Here is a 15,433-nt window from a genome sequence, read left to right as displayed (position 1 = left end):
TATATTGTTACATATATATGATGATTAAAGTAAAGATATTACAAAAGTTTTTATATATACATAAAAAAAAAACACAACACGTGTCTACATATAAATAATATACACCACAAATAACATGAAAATTGTAATAAATAAAACTTTTTAATATAGCAATTGCCTTATCTAAAAATTGATAATATTAAGATGCAACATTCACATACCATTTTATACTTCCAAAAAGGGCATAGAAGCAAAGAAACTTAAGCCATAATCTTTGTTAAGACATGTTAAGCAAAGAAAATTAAGCCATAATCTTTGTTAAGACAAATAACATGAAAATTGTAATAAATACAACTTTTTAATATAACAATTGCCTTATCTAAAAATAGATAATATTCAGATGCAACATTCACATAGCATTTTATACTTCCAAAAAGGGCATAGAAGCAAAGAAACTTAAGTTACTAATCAAGTTAAACTTTATTACTAGCCATAATCTTGGTAAGAAAAGACAAGGACTATACCCATAATCATAATGGTCAATTACTCTCGCCCCACTAAGTTCAATTGGACAATACACAAAACACCACTTTTTAAAGCTATTTTCCTAGGTACCCCAAGTTCAATTGGACAATACACAAAACACCACTTTTTAATGCTATTTTCCTAAGTACCCCATCAGAAGCAGGTAAAAACATACATGTTATATGTATACGCTAGTGTTGAAAACCTGAACCCCTCATCTCACAAAACACCACTTTTTAAAGCTATTTTCCTAGGTACCCCAAGTTCAATTGAATAATACACAAAACACCACTTTTTAAAGCTATTTTCCTAGGTACCCCATCAGAAGCAGGTAAAAACGTACATGTTATATTTTTTACGCTAGTGTTGAAAACCTGAACCCCTCATCTGGGAGGTGTGCAGAAAACGATATACAGCTGCCTGGAACATGCATCTTAATGGCTGGCAAGCTACACGAGAGGCCCTCCTTTAAAGTACTCTGTCACGGCCAGCGCAACGAAGCCTAGCATCGCCAGCCTGCCATTCCACGTCTCAGCAGTGGAGGACATTAAAGCCTGTGACCTACTTTCCCTTGTCACGCCCTGGAACATCGGAATTAAAGACGCCGCAGTCAAAACCGTTGCCGTGAAAAGAAACCATGTGACCCCCTCCCCCTGGCTGAGCTGCGTTAAAAGATCCTCTCCGGTCACCAGTTCGACTCCAACCGCGGACACAAACCCTACCATCGCCAGCCGGCCGTTGATAGTTTCGGGAGCAGGTCCACTGAACGCAAATACGTCGCTAAACTTAGTACTAACCTGAAAAAAGGGAAAATATACAGTAAATTAAACGTTCCTAGGCTTAAATTTAAGCTTTTCTTTGTCATTTGTGAGAGCAGGTAAGATCTTTTGACTTGCCTTGGGACGGAATGGCGGTGGATTCGTCGGCTTCGGCGCGTCCAAGCTAGGTTCTTTTTCAGGCTAAAAAATAAAACAGATCAGACAGAGAAAAGAGATTAAAATATAAGAAATCACATACTTCCAAATCACTACTTTGTAAATTAAAGCCTGGATCTGTTAAAAAGTTTTGAAATAGAGCGCATGCAACAAATTCATACCTCGGCTGTGCATTTAACCTGAGGACCTTTGCTGCGAGGAAAACTGCGAGTCGCTGGAATCGATCTCGAGACCTTGTTGAAATCGTGTCGTTCCAACGAACGAAAGGCTGCGCAAGCTGCGTTCGCAGACAACGCCATTTCTGAAGGAACTGGAAGGAAAAATGCGAAGAAAGAAAAATCTGAGAAAATATGAAATCTCCGCTAGCAGAAAGGAAAGGATTTGTGATGCTCAGGTTCAATTCTAGGGTTGTAAAGAGATTTTATCAGTTGCGACGAGGGTTAAACGATGAAGGTAGGGTTCGAATTAACTATGGTGAGATCCCATTACGAAACTACCGTGACTTTGCGCGTACAGGAGTTTACGGAGCAGAAAGGGCCACGCCTGATATGTTGGAGCTAGAAGATATTTTACACGTGCGGAGAGCGGAGTGGGAATACTTTTTGGTTGTCTGATAACTTTTCTAGGTATTTAGCACAACACGTCATTCGTTGAAGGTATGTTGCTGTATGGAATGGAAGGAGTTGTTTTTTTCTAGGCTTTTGGAGGTAGAGAATATAGACAAATTGCTTCCTTTACCTTGAATGCCATAGGTCGGGCCCAGACAAGCAAGGAAAGTGCGTATGCTTCTAGGACTCTTTTTCAACATTATTTGTCTTGGTGGAATGTTTCAAATGTAATTATTGACTGACCATTGGTATTTGTGTTGGTGGAATGTTTCAAATGTACCATCGGCAATTTTTTGTGTTTAGTTTGGTTCATGTTTTTATTCCTACTTAGTGTTCTTTACTTTCACTTACATGTATTCCACATTAATAATTTAGTCATAGATTCATTCACTATTTGAGATTATCATTCTTGTGTTCAAATTTGGATGCAGTTATTCTAACTCCAAAATGTTATATTTGTACGTCACGTTATATGACATTCGTGAAAATCACAGTCGTTAATCGCGTTATCGACGGTCAATAACATGCGAATGTCATATAACATGACCTATGAATATAACATTTTGGAGTCAGAATAGCTATAGCCCTCAAATTTATGTATGTATCTTTTGGGAACTTATAATTCAGTTGCCATTAGTGTACCCATTTTCATATATTTATCCATGTCTTGAGATTATCATTCCTATAGCCAAGTTTATTTTTGTATCATATGGGAATTCTAAAAACCTAAAATTATATCTTGACCATTTAGTTGTCATTTATCCACTTCACATCATACTCCTAAATCAATTAAATAAATTACAATTATTTAATTAATTGTCTTAATTTGTCTTTCAACTTTGATTAAATAATATATCCCTTCTACCATTAATTGAATAAATCACAACTATTTGTTCAATTACTAAACAATTCTTATAAAGTCCAATCTTAAATAAATAATTCCAATCCCCATCAAGTACATTCTCCAAAATTTAAATAAATAAAATTGATTTATTAAATTCTTGTTTTTTCTCTAACACTATGACTACACTGATACTAATCATTTAACCTAGTTAGTCAAAGCATAGTTAAATTACAAGACAAGTCTTATCCAAGTTCGTAGAATACACATGTCCTAAGAAAGACTTTAAATGTGCTTCTCCAAAATCTTTCTCATAAAATATCATGCATTCATTTTTCTAAGAAGACCTTGATTATTCACAATAAAAAAAATGGTCGTCTAAAAATCCCTTGTATTTCCTAACATCCATTATTTTTCAAAAAAGTAGAATCTATCAAATCTCCTTGAATTATGGATCTCCTTTTGTCCACCAATTGTAAGGTACCACTTAGAGGCCTATCATAATTTCAAAGTGCTTAAACAATCACAATCTTTGATCTTCAATTTCAATTCTATCTTCCATCGACCATCTCGAAATCTATAAATAATCCCTCATATGAGCTATTTTGAATGGGAGATTGTGTTGTTAAAGTAACCATCGACATACCATCGATTTCACATCTAAAATATTGAGCATATCCACACTTATAATGTGTAATAGGAGACATAGAGAGACTTGCTTTAATTATATCATATTTGGTTGTACTTATCTCTTAAACTCAAATAGAAGTGTCAATTGGGCATGAGATAAAGGTTTAAATATGTATATTTGACTGTTATTTTTATGTCTCTTTGTCCCTTTTTGCATAGTTGGCAGGACCCATGTCTCTAATATAGTGTTTTCTTTATGTCTTTTATGAAATTTTATACTACATGTTTCTTGTTTGGTTCATTTGTCTGTACTTTCCATCCACGTGACACATTTTGATACATCTATATCCACAATGTGGCACTTTTTACCACATTCTAAAAAAGCAATGAATTGATAATCTTCAAAAACATTTGTGATTTTCTTACAATTGATTCTTTATGTTTTGAAGATGTTTTTGTGAGATTTTTAATCCACTGCTTATTTTATTTTTTATAATCATTGGATGCACAATAACCCTATTTTTTTCATTATTTTGGTTCGATGTTTCTACTTCATTAATTAATGCCTACATTTTCCCATGCTATATCCATTGATCAATATTTGTATCCCTCGTAGTAAAATCGGTCATTTCTATCATTTTAGGGGATTTAGATTTATCACTTTTGGTTTGTTTATTATCCCTATCTTTGTTAACCTTTATATAAGCTCACTTAGAAGTTTTGAGTGAGGGTCAACGTATATTTAATAGGTCTACTCATGTTCTGCTAACCCCTATCATAGTTTTGTGTGCCTATGTCCACATCAATGTTTCCACTTCATAGTGATGTTTGTATTTCTCAATTCGGTGCCTTTGATTCACAACCTCGTAGTTACACTTTACATCATGTTAAGCCTTTTAAATTTTAACCTTCATCAATTTATTCTTCAAGTTTCCTACATGCTTCCTCATTTGGTGTCTATGTCCTTGCATCAAAATTCCTAGTTGCATCAAATGATAAAGGACTATCATTTGTATCTTAATTTAGCATTTTCATGTTCTATTTTTAGTGTTTGTGCACCTTTGTTGATGTATTCACTCTAAAAAAATTTATCTATTTCCATTGAACTTTGTGCAAACTTTTGATGCAACTTACTGGTCTAATATGATTTTGTAGCCAAATAATTTGTCCCATACCATTAAGAAACTACTAACACATTTTTGGTATGTTTAATTATAAATGGAATTGTTTTTTCCAGTAGTGTAGTTGCACATGTAAGCATTCTCAAGGAAAGAATATTGTTTGTCATACTTGTGGGGATAATTGGTGTATATGCTCTTTGGTAGGTTGAAAATGAGGTAGATTATAAAATAGATTTTATATTTAAGAAAATTTCAATTCAATACTTGTTTCTATATAAGAGCATAAACTTAGGAAAGGCATATTGACTCTTTTTGCAAGGGTTGCAAGTAGTGAGGTGGGTAAAATAAAATGCAACTATTTTATAAAAATAAAATCACTATTATAAAAATGCTACAAGATTATAAACATTTTTCAATGGATTAGGAGTAAAGATGCTTAAAGAATAAACTATTATTATCACACTTTATGTATTATAACTAATCCAGCAATTTTTAGTTTATGAAACATAATCCATGGCAATCAAATAAAATAAAATTGTAACACACAAAAAATTAATGTCATCATCATTTCATGAGTGGAACCTCTTCTCAATTTATGGTGTGGTTGAAACAGTTTACTAAAAACTCTTCAAAGTACAAGCTATTGATATATTATTATGTATTACATAAAGTATTTATTTCTCCTCTATTTCCTTCTACACTATCACACATTCTATGTGATTATTGATAGCATAAATAATGTCATTATATATCTAATTGACATATCACCCTTCTATTATTGAACTATTCACACTTAGTTTAAGTTTACTTAGGTTTTCTCATGATTTTGTCTCACTTCATTGTATTGAGATGAGTGTCCTCGTCACTTGAGATACCCTATGTATGCATATTTGACACTTACTCACACACTTGTCAAGTGAGCTCACAAGTGTTGAACCTTTGGAGGGGTAGTCAGATCTTGACTCCTAACTTCTTAGCTCCTCATCATTGCTTATATGTGCAAGGTTGATCATTATATTATATACCCTTCATTTATATTTATAGACATACTAACTCCATTGTTCACTTGTGGAATGGTATCAATTCACACTTTTAGATCTTCACTAGTTCACCATGGTATCAAAGACATGAATGTGTGTTTCTTCCCACATCGAAGTGATTTCTACACATAGCCCTATCAATTGAACATCATGGAGCCAAATGGACACCACCATTGTGTTTAGAAGGCTTTGGAAATAAAGAAATACCTTTCACTTTGTCAATTTTGCTAACTTTGATTTTTGCACATTTTTGGACCTTTGTAATCTGTTGTACCATAAAAAATCCATATGAATTAAAAAAAGTTGAAAGAATTAAAAATCTTTTTAGCCAAGGGCTAATTTTCCAATCTTGAACTTTGTGCTCTTTCACTTCTTTATCCCTCTCCTCTATTTTATCCAATATAAGTCTGCAAACTTTCATTTTCCTCGTGCAGTTGCTCTCTTTCAACATGATGATGGTTCACGTAGTATGACCTGAAATGTTGATGTAAAAATCTTTTACACAATTGAAGCCAACAAAAAAAAAACCTCTTACAATCAATCATGGATTGTGGAAATCGAATAAGTTTAAGGGGATAATTTCACTCTACCTATCTCGCAATTTTGTTAACATATTTTGACAGGAAATTTTAGCCATTTTGACCTTATTTGATAGATTTTTGGTAGTTTTTTTGTGCAAGGTTTCTAGTTAATCCACCTAGGTTTTAGTCCTTGTTGACTATGTTAGGTTGAGCACAATTCGGTGGGAAAAAGTCGATCGACGTGTTGCAAATTATCTATACAGCCAAAAAAATGTACCTGAAAATATATGTTTTTTTTTCATTTATTAAACAAATTTAAAAAATCAAAATATAATTATGTTCTAATTTTCAATTTATTTAATAAATTTTATAAAATGTCTTATGAGATACATTCTGCTGATAGCATATATGATGTCCACGTCTTGAAGGTTCCTTAGCCATTCCAGTTCACCTCTTCACCTACAAGCGACTTCAACCGACAACCTGCAACGACTCAAAATTCTTAAATAGCCACGATCTCAACCCCTTTTTTGCAACCCTCCACTTTGACCCAATGGTGGTGATTCTTAGTGATTTTTTCATAGAGGTGTATTCGACCTGCACTCTTTGTTTGTTTGAAGCTCATTATTCACGAGCATACGTATCATCCAAAGCACTTGTTTGGTGCACATCAATGCATTTTTTTCAACACATTCACTTGCACATTGCATGTGGAGTCTCCAAAAGTTGTGAATTACTTTCTGTTGGGGGTCTACATCTCCTTTGACTCACTCTCTAATAACTTCCTCCACTACCAAGTGCCTCTTATACTCGCCTCTTCATATTACTTTTGATGTGACAAATGTTATGATTGTGTTATTTTCTTTACAGCCCATTAATAGGGTGTATCATCAAAGGAGTTATTCTAGTGGTTTGGTACTTGTTACTATCAATCATAAACTTACATCAAACATTTTTTTGGGGGATTGTTTTCTCTTCTTTAAATGTTTTTCTGGTTTCGCATATCTTACAAAGGGGTCAAAATATGAAGTGCGATTAGTCGATTGAAATCTCTCTGATAGATATTTCAATGTCGAGATTTTTAATATTATATTATTATGGTAGATTTTTTTGATTTCTTAGAGATATCATTGTAAAAGCAAATTTTGATAGGGCATATCTTTCATTCCATTTGTCAAAATTTTGCAAAAGTCTTTTTATTTCTATATGAATTTTACAAACAAATTTTCATTTTTTCTGGTAATTTTAAGATTTTGATTTCACATTTTTTTTCATAAATTATAAGAGTCACACCATACGTTATAAACGATTGATTTGGCATCTAATGTTCAAATAGATTTGTAATTTCTGTTGTATATCTTTCTATGGTCCTACAATTAGCACTAATCACTTCGAAGGAACTCTCTAATAAAAGGGGCATTCTAGATGTTTTTGTAGGTGGATAATAGACAAACTGTTTCCTTTACTATTTATTAATGTCATAGGTAGGGCCTACACAAGCAAGGAAGCTAGGTATGCTTCTAGGACTCTTTTTGCATCATTATTTGTCTTGGTGGAGTCATGTCTTGCTCATGTCTTGATCCCTACCTGTTTTTCTTTATTTCCACTTACATGTATTTCACATTTATAATTTAGTTATCATTATTGCATCCATTTTTATAGATTCATCAATGTCTTGAGATTATCATTCCTGTATTCAAATTTATCTATGTATCTTTTGGGAACTTATAATTTAGTTGTCATTATTGTTCCCATTCCCATACATTCATCCATGTCTTGAGATTTTATTTTATTTTATATGTAAGTTGTGGAATAAGGGCCAACTCACTTTTATTAAAGCATAAAGAAATACAGAGAAATGCAACCCTACCAAGCAAGGAGAAAAGAGAGCCTTAGAAACAAAAACAAAAAATCTCTAAGAAGAAGAGAAACCTTAAAAAAGGACTAGATAGAGATATGAAGACACAAGCAAGTTGATGCAAGGAAAGCTCCTTAACCGTGGAAGCAAGCCGCAATAAGTGGAAGTTTTGGAACAGCGCATCAACATCCATCAAGGGATCTCATCAGATGTAGCCGCAATAATGCCCTCATAGTTACTGTGCAATAATGCAAAATAATGGGAGCACCAAAACATGACATGTACATCCAAAGTTTCAGATTTGTAATTGCAGTCACCCTGGTAGAGGCATTGACATGGCACATGATGGTTTGACTAAATGTCTAATGGAAATGTTGTCTTTTGGAGGGTCAGCGTTAAATCATACACATTAAACAACATATCAAGTTTAATGAATGTCTGTCAGTTCTGCAACATATCAAGTTTAATGAATGTCTGTCAGTTCTGATTGTTTAACGATTTAAATCCAGAAATATAAACTTAATTTGTGTGATTTAAGTCGTTCCTTCTTAGATAACGATGATTATAGATATGCACAAATTGGATTTGTTGCAGTCTTAAAAACTTTAGAAGAAATACCTTTGGCAGAAGTTAAAACCATTTTCCAGCATAAAACATCAGTACCATTTGAAATATATATTGCCATGTTTCTAACAAACCATTCAGCCATAGAAAGTCAAACAAATAGCAATGATATGAAATTGATAATGAAATGTGAAGGGTCAAGTGCGTTGGGAGGCAAGTAAAATACTAATCCAATTGCAGATCAAACAAGAAGAAATTTAGAAGTGTTATATGAGAGACGGAGAAGAGGAATCGAAAGGAAAGCAATGAGAAATCAAACAAAGAGGGAGAATAAAACTGAAATGACAGAAGCCAAGACGTCATAGGGAACACAGAAAGGTATTTGCAGATTGTTGAAGATAGGAACCTGGAAAGAAGGTAATGTGTGTTGGTTGCAGCTCTAGAGAGATATTGACTAGGTGTGTGGAGAAAGCCTGTGCATATGGGAAGGTCTCTTTTTAGTGAGTTGTTTGTGAGAGATCGGTAGCAGGCCCAAATTGTAAATTGTTTGATGTAGAGTAATTGAAATAAAATTTTGCTCTTTGTTACAGTTCGTTAGTTTGTTAGCAGAGTTAGTTGTTTTGAGTTTGGAATATAGTGTTGCAAGCAAAAGGATTTTTATTTTTATTTTATTTTTGTTCGCACCATCAATCATGTATTTGTGATATAAGTCTATTAACTAACTTTTGTGTTTCAAGGTTAGGAACAAAATTAGTGAACAAGCATAAAACTTTCTCTAGGTTCGTTTCATATAGGAAAAAGGAATCATCAACTATGAATTCTTCAAAATTAAAATTATGAGGAATCTTTCTTTTAATTGATTATAAGAAAAAATGTAATACAAACATTTTTCAAATGTTGCATATAGTATTGCATGTATTTCAAAATTTTATTACAAAATTATAGCAGCTTAAAATATATATATGTCTTTAGCATGTTAACAAACACATAATTTTCTATCAGCATAAACATCACACTTCCTTGCACAAATTCTAGTAATACATATTTAAAAAAAAAAAATGATATAAGAAACACTCTCTCAAAATCTAGTCGAAATAGATCAAGGGAAGCTAACTAGTAGTCGTCATAGCTAACTTCACTCACCTGCAGATCCTAAATGGTACATCGGATTTCAACGATTTTTTTGTTGTTGTCTCCATATGCAACTTAACTGCTTATAGCTATTGTTCGAGTTTTTGGATAGTATCGATGCACGTTGTAGGATCTGTTATGCATGCAAAGGTCAAAAAGTGGTTATTTCAAAGTGTTGCATGATACCTACTTAAAGATGCCCCAATAACCATGCACTACAACCACCTCAAAAATGGCCAATACTTATGCACAAATGCCCTAGCGCTATGGGTACCAATAAAGTTGCACAACTCCTCCAACTAAAGTCCAGAAATTCTAACTACTAGTGGTAAAGTGGGCGACTATTGGTACATGTGAAATTTATTAATGAACTTTTAGTTATTATTTTTAAGTTTCTTTAAAATTACTAATTGAGAAATTAGGTAAGCGAGGAGTGAACGATAATTGAAGCATGCATGGTAGTGGGTGATCTTCCTTTATATAACTTTTTGCAAAGACAACTCTTAAAATTATGTAAACATTATGATTATTAATGTAAATAGGAAGTTGACCTAGAACATTCTTGATTTAATTTCTCCCAAGATAAAGTCATGTATGACTTGTGAAAATTGTCATATTTGACACTTTCTCACACACTTGTCAAGTGAGCTCACAAGTGTTGAACCTTTCGAGAGGTAGTCAGAGTTTCACTCCTAACTTCTCAAATCTTCATCATTGCTTATATGTGCAAGGTTGATCATTATATATTATATACCCTTAATTTATATTGATAGACATACTATTATACTTCACTGTCCACTTGTAGAACAATATCAATCACATGTTAGATCTTCACTAATTTTACCATGGTATCAAAGCCGTGAATGTGTGTTCCTTCCCACATCAAAGTGATTTCTACACATAGCCCTATCAATGCAGCCAAATAGACACCACCATTGTGTTCAGAAGGCTTTGGAAATAAAGAAATACCTTTCATTTTGTCAATTTTGCTAACTTTGATTTTTGCACTTTTTTGGACCTTTTTAATCTGTTGTACCATACAAATCCATATGAATTAAAAAAAGTTGAAAAAATTTGAAAATCTTTTTAGCAAAGGGCTAATTTTCCAACCTTAAACTTTGTTCTCCTTCACTTCTTTATCTCTCTCCTCTATTTTATCCAATGTAAGTCTACAAAATTTCATTTTACTCCTGCAGTTGCTCTCTTTCGTCATGATGATGGTTCACGTAGTGTGACTCAAAATGTCGATGCAAAATCTTTTACACAATTGAAGTCAGACAAAAAAATTATCTTACAATCAATCATGGATTATGGAAATCTAATAAGTTTAAAGGGCTAATTTCTCTCTACCCATCTCACTCTTTGGTTAAAATATTTTACAATAAATTTTACCCATTTTCACCTTATTTGTAGGTTTTTTGGCTCACATTTGTGCAAGGTTTCTAGTTAATCCACCTAGGTTTTAGTCCTTGTTGACTATGTTAGGTTGTGCATAGTTCGGTAGGAAAAAGTTGGTCAATGTATTGTAAAATATCTACGCAGCTAGAAGAATGCATTTGACAAGACATTTTTTTTTTGCATTTATTAAACAAATTTAAAAAATTAGAATATAATTGTATTCTAAATTTCAATTTATTTAATAAATGTAAAAAAATGTCTTATCAGATATATTTTGTTAACATCATAAATTTTACCTATTAGCACTGTATTTCTATTATAATCCATTATTGTTGCTTTGACAAGTTCTTAGGCATCTCCATATTTTGTTGGAGCCTTCCTTCACACCTACAAGCAACTTCAATCGACAACAAACAACGACTCAAAATTCTTAAATAGCCACGATCTCAACCTCTTTTTTGTAACCCTCCACTTTAACCCAATGATTTGTGATTTGGATTTTTTTGTCATAGAGGTGTATTCGACCTGAACTCTTTGTTTGTTTGAAGCTCATTATTCACAAGCATACGTATCATCCAAAGCACTTGTTTGGTGTTTTACATGAGCCACATCAATGCATTTTTTTCAACACATCCACTTGTAACCCTCCACTTTGACCCAATGATTTGTGATTTGGATTTTTTTGTCATAGAGGTGTATTCGACCTGAACTCTTTGTTTGTTTGAAGCTCATTATTCACAAGCATACGTATCATCCAAAGCACTTGTTTGGTGTTTTACATGAGCCACATCAATGCATTTTTTTCAACACATCCACTTGCACATAGCTATGATTGTGTTGTCATCAAAGGAGCTGACCCATAAAGATTTTATTCTAGTGGTTTGCTACATGTTAATATCAATCATGTATTTTCAAGGAGTGGAGCTTTTTTTTCTTTTCTTTTTTCATCTCTTCTAAATAAGGAGTCAAAATATGAAGTGTGAATACTTCACAGATATTTCTTTATGTGACAAACATTTCAAGATCTTTTAGATTTTATAGTATTTTGATAATTTTTTGGCTTCATAAGTACAACATCAAGTAAGAAAATTTTGATAAGGAATAACTTTCATTTCATTTGTTAAAAATTTTCCAAACATTTTTTATTCCGATCTAAATTTTATAAGGAATTTTTTAATTTTTTTTTTTTTTAATTTTAAGATTTAGATTTCACATTTTTTTATAAATTATAAAAATCACCATGCATTAAAAACAATTCATTTGACATTTAATATTCAAATAAATTTGTAATTTTTGTTGTATATCTTTCTATGGGCCTACAGTTAGCACTAATCATTCGGAGAGAACTCTCTAATCAAGGGAAGCATTCTAGGTGTTTTTTTTCTTGAGTTTGATGGTTTTGTAATCATGGTGAAAATTAGATGTGATTCATGTGGAAAGAAACCACACACTTTAGATACTTGTAGACTTTGTGAAATAAGGAAATGTTGTAATAAAAAAGGTCTCAAGTTGCCAAATTTTTTCCTTTCGATACTTAGAAAAACACCAATCAATCTCGCCCAGACATCTTGTGAGACACCATCATTTGGGGATTTATAATGTAGTCATATGACTTGCATCGAGGACTTATCTTCAATATCACCTAATGCTATATTTGAATCTTGTTTTGAATCATCCATGAATTCCAACGATTCTATGCAATTGAGACATCGCTATTATCTTTCTAGATCCATGACATTGGAATGCCTATCTATCATACAGTTTTGATAGGAGAGCTAAACATGGGTTTTTGTTCTTTCTTTTTGCAATAGAATTGAGATTGATATGTGATCTAGGGTTCATTATAAGAAAATAATTATTTTTAGCAATAACAATAAATTATATAATAGAAAGTAGACATAGTAAGACAGATCTTGAAATAAGATGTAGATACGTGTTATTTAAGCCGTTCCCTATTTCCTCTGCAATAATTCTTAACAGAACATAAACGAATGGAGTATGACTAAACAACCATGAAAATTGCTTTGTTCTGCATTCCTCCGAAATAATTAAAATGACGCGTTGCTGGTGCATTCAGCGGGAGGGCCATTGGGAAACTTTACAGTGTCCGAACAATAATCATAAACCATGTATTTCTTGTGCACCCAAGTAAGCTGTTTCTTCTGTGTGCTACTCAGTTCTTCACTCCACCATGACTTAGTAGCGCAATCTTTAGCAGAAGGGAAAGTGGAGAGGCATCCATCCATACTCAAATTCCTGAAATACGTTACGAATGGAGCTTTGCTCCAGTCGATCTTCACGAGACCACCTCTGGTAGCCCAACTGTCTCCGTCCCACAGGCTTCCATATATTCTCATCGCTTGACTCTCAGGATATGCTACGCCCAAATCTTTGTTGTTTTTAAAAACTCTAACAGCAATTCCATCCACAGAAAATCTGCGAGTGCTCAATAACATCAGCATAATTTATGTTATTAGAATGGGGACTGTAATATTTCAGAGCCTTAGCCCGGAAGGAAGTTAAGCACTTAAGTTGAAGGGGTAGGGGTAAATTTAGTATTACTTACAGAATTTGTTGGGGATTCCAGAGAACAGAATAAGTGTGGAAGTCTCCAATGGGATCAAACCAGAGGTAGATTCGCTGTTCTCGATTGCCTTGGCCTTGTGAGAAAACATTTGTCTGCATGATATAGGGATCTCCAGACAGATTTCCCAGAAACTCAAAGTCCATTTCGTCATGCTGAGACCCATCAGAAGATAGCTGCACCCGATCAAACACGACATTAGTTGTGATTAAAACCAGCAAACACGCTGCGCTTTGGACAACCAATTTGACCAACATGTTAAACAGCCAGCTTACATAATATGCAGTTACAGTCCCTGCAGAGTTTCCGGGCACCAATTTGATTTTCATGTCGATTTGACCAAACAGATATTCATTCTTGGATTGAAATCTACAACCTGAAAAAACAGGGAGAGAAGAACGCAATTGATGATGATATATAACAACAAAGCAAAGTGGGAAGATCATCTTTCATTTCTAATGATTGATCATAGAATGTGATTAGAGATACAAAATATGTGATTGAAAATGTTGATTCAAAAATTTATCCATAATCTAATTTAAAAACAATATATGATTGAAAATGTTGATACAAAAATTCATCTTTAACTTCTAATATAAATCACAACATAAAATTAGAAACATTGTTTCACAAGCAATCTAATCTAGAAATAATAAATAAATGAAACTAAAACAACAATAATCTAAATTGTGAACCTGAAATCTGGTCTAGACTGAGCTTTAACGTCTGGCCATTTTCAAGTATCTGGGTGTGGTCAGTACCATATGCGATGTCAATGTCGGTGTAAAAATTTGCAGAAACGAGTTGGGAGAATATAAGAGTTAATCCCATGAAACATACAATTAGTGGCATTGACATCTTAGGTTGTTTAAGCATTGACACATCGATTGAGAGAAAAGGACATGCGAATCACATGTAAATAAGACTTCGCTTGAGCCTCTCTTGTGTTTGTTCCAGAGTGAGTATTACATTGAAATCCTCGACAACTGTTGTATTGGTGGAAAATTTGAAATGTAATATGACAGTAGCAGGCCCGAAGCGATGAGATAGGAGTTGATTCATTTCGTAATAATCGTTCTGCATTTTTTGAATTGAATATGCCGGAATAGAGCAGAATCTTGAATTTTCTAATCTGGGATCCTTGTTATCAACGGGCTATCCAAAATATTATCCTCGATAAAGATGGATTATAGTAAACTATAAACTAAATAAACATCGCTTCATGGTGATAGAAGAATTGAGTTGTACCATACCAGATCGGTGGTGTCTTTAAACATTTCTCTAGTTTTATTTTAATTATTTGTTAAACGTTTTATATCAAATTTATATTAGTTTTCTTGTATGATACAAGAGTATAAGTTTAAGATTGAAACTTCTTTAACTAGAAGAACTAATTATTAAATTCAATTACTAAAGTGAATTTGTTAAAATATGTATCTTAATTTTTCTTTAGTCCTTTCTTAAGGTTTACATTAACATAACAAAATTTGCTAATTAAAAAAATACAAATATATATTCTTTAAAAGTTTTTCTTAAAAATTAATTTTAAATTAGGTGGAACTTCACCAAACTGCCTCAAGATGTTTAAAAGGTGTATTTATCAATATGAATTCAAAATTCCTAGATTATCACCTCCCAAAAATCTCAAATCATAGATCTCTTGAATTGTTGGAGAACAATCTATGTGAGCTACATCCA

General features: G+C 32.9%; 2 protein-coding genes across 3 annotated transcripts; both read right to left on the bottom strand.

Moving 5' to 3' along the window:
* Window positions 1-435: 435 nt before the first annotated feature.
* On the bottom strand, window positions 436-2,080 carry LOC131032094 (early light-induced protein 1, chloroplastic). 2 transcript variants are annotated; one of them, XR_009372377.1, is made up of 4 exons: window positions 1,601-2,080; window positions 1,401-1,463; window positions 879-1,301; window positions 436-709 (listed from the first exon to the last, which is right to left on the bottom strand). XR_009372377.1 is itself a non-coding variant. In XM_057963013.2 (3 exons), the coding sequence occupies exons 1-3, from the start codon at window positions 1,736-1,738 to the stop codon at window positions 954-956; spliced, it is 549 nt and encodes a 182-aa protein (XP_057818996.2). In that variant the 5' UTR covers window positions 1,739-2,080; the 3' UTR covers window positions 436-953. The 2 variants fall into 2 exon arrangements, 1 of the variants encoding a protein (XP_057818996.2); XM_057963013.2 differs by having other exon boundaries at window positions 436-1,301.
* An 11,119-nt stretch (window positions 2,081-13,199) lies between these two features.
* Window positions 13,200-14,566, bottom strand: LOC131032127 (xyloglucan endotransglucosylase protein 1-like). Its single transcript, XM_057963054.2, has 4 exons — window positions 14,431-14,566; window positions 14,011-14,111; window positions 13,718-13,911; window positions 13,200-13,587 (listed from the first exon to the last, which is right to left on the bottom strand). The coding sequence occupies exons 1-4, from the start codon at window positions 14,564-14,566 to the stop codon at window positions 13,200-13,202; spliced, it is 819 nt and encodes a 272-aa protein (XP_057819037.2).
* Window positions 14,567-15,433: the final 867 nt, after the last annotated feature.

The sequence above is a fragment of the Cryptomeria japonica genome, chromosome 4, assembly GCF_030272615.1.
Source record: "Cryptomeria japonica chromosome 4, Sugi_1.0, whole genome shotgun sequence".
NCBI classification, from domain to species: Eukaryota; Viridiplantae; Streptophyta; class Pinopsida; order Cupressales; family Cupressaceae; genus Cryptomeria; species Cryptomeria japonica.
This window is presented reverse-complemented; position numbering and strand designations above follow the sequence as displayed.

Bases quoted from the DNA above. Each gene is read 5' to 3' on its own strand.
- LOC131032094 (XM_057963013.2), bottom strand. From the start codon at position 1,738: ATGGCGTTGTCTGCGAACGCAGCTTGCGCAGCCTTTCGTTCGTTGGAA. The intron at 1,464-1,600 runs GTATGAATTTGT...TTTATTTTTTAG, and splicing joins AGGTTAAATGCACAGCCGAG to CCTGAAAAAGAACCTAGCTT. The intron at 1,302-1,400 runs GCAAGTCAAAAG...CCCTTTTTTCAG, and splicing joins CACCGCCATTCCGTCCCAAG to GTTAGTACTAAGTTTAGCGA.
- LOC131032127 (XM_057963054.2), bottom strand. From the start codon at position 14,566: ATGGGATTAACTCTTATATTCTCCCAACTCGTTTCTGCAAATTTTTAC. The intron at 13,912-14,010 runs GTAAGCTGGCTG...GATCGGGTGCAG, and splicing joins GGACTGTAACTGCATATTAT to CTATCTTCTGATGGGTCTCA. The intron at 13,588-13,717 runs GTAAGTAATACT...GAGCACTCGCAG, and splicing joins TGGAATCCCCAACAAATTCT to ATTTTCTGTGGATGGAATTG.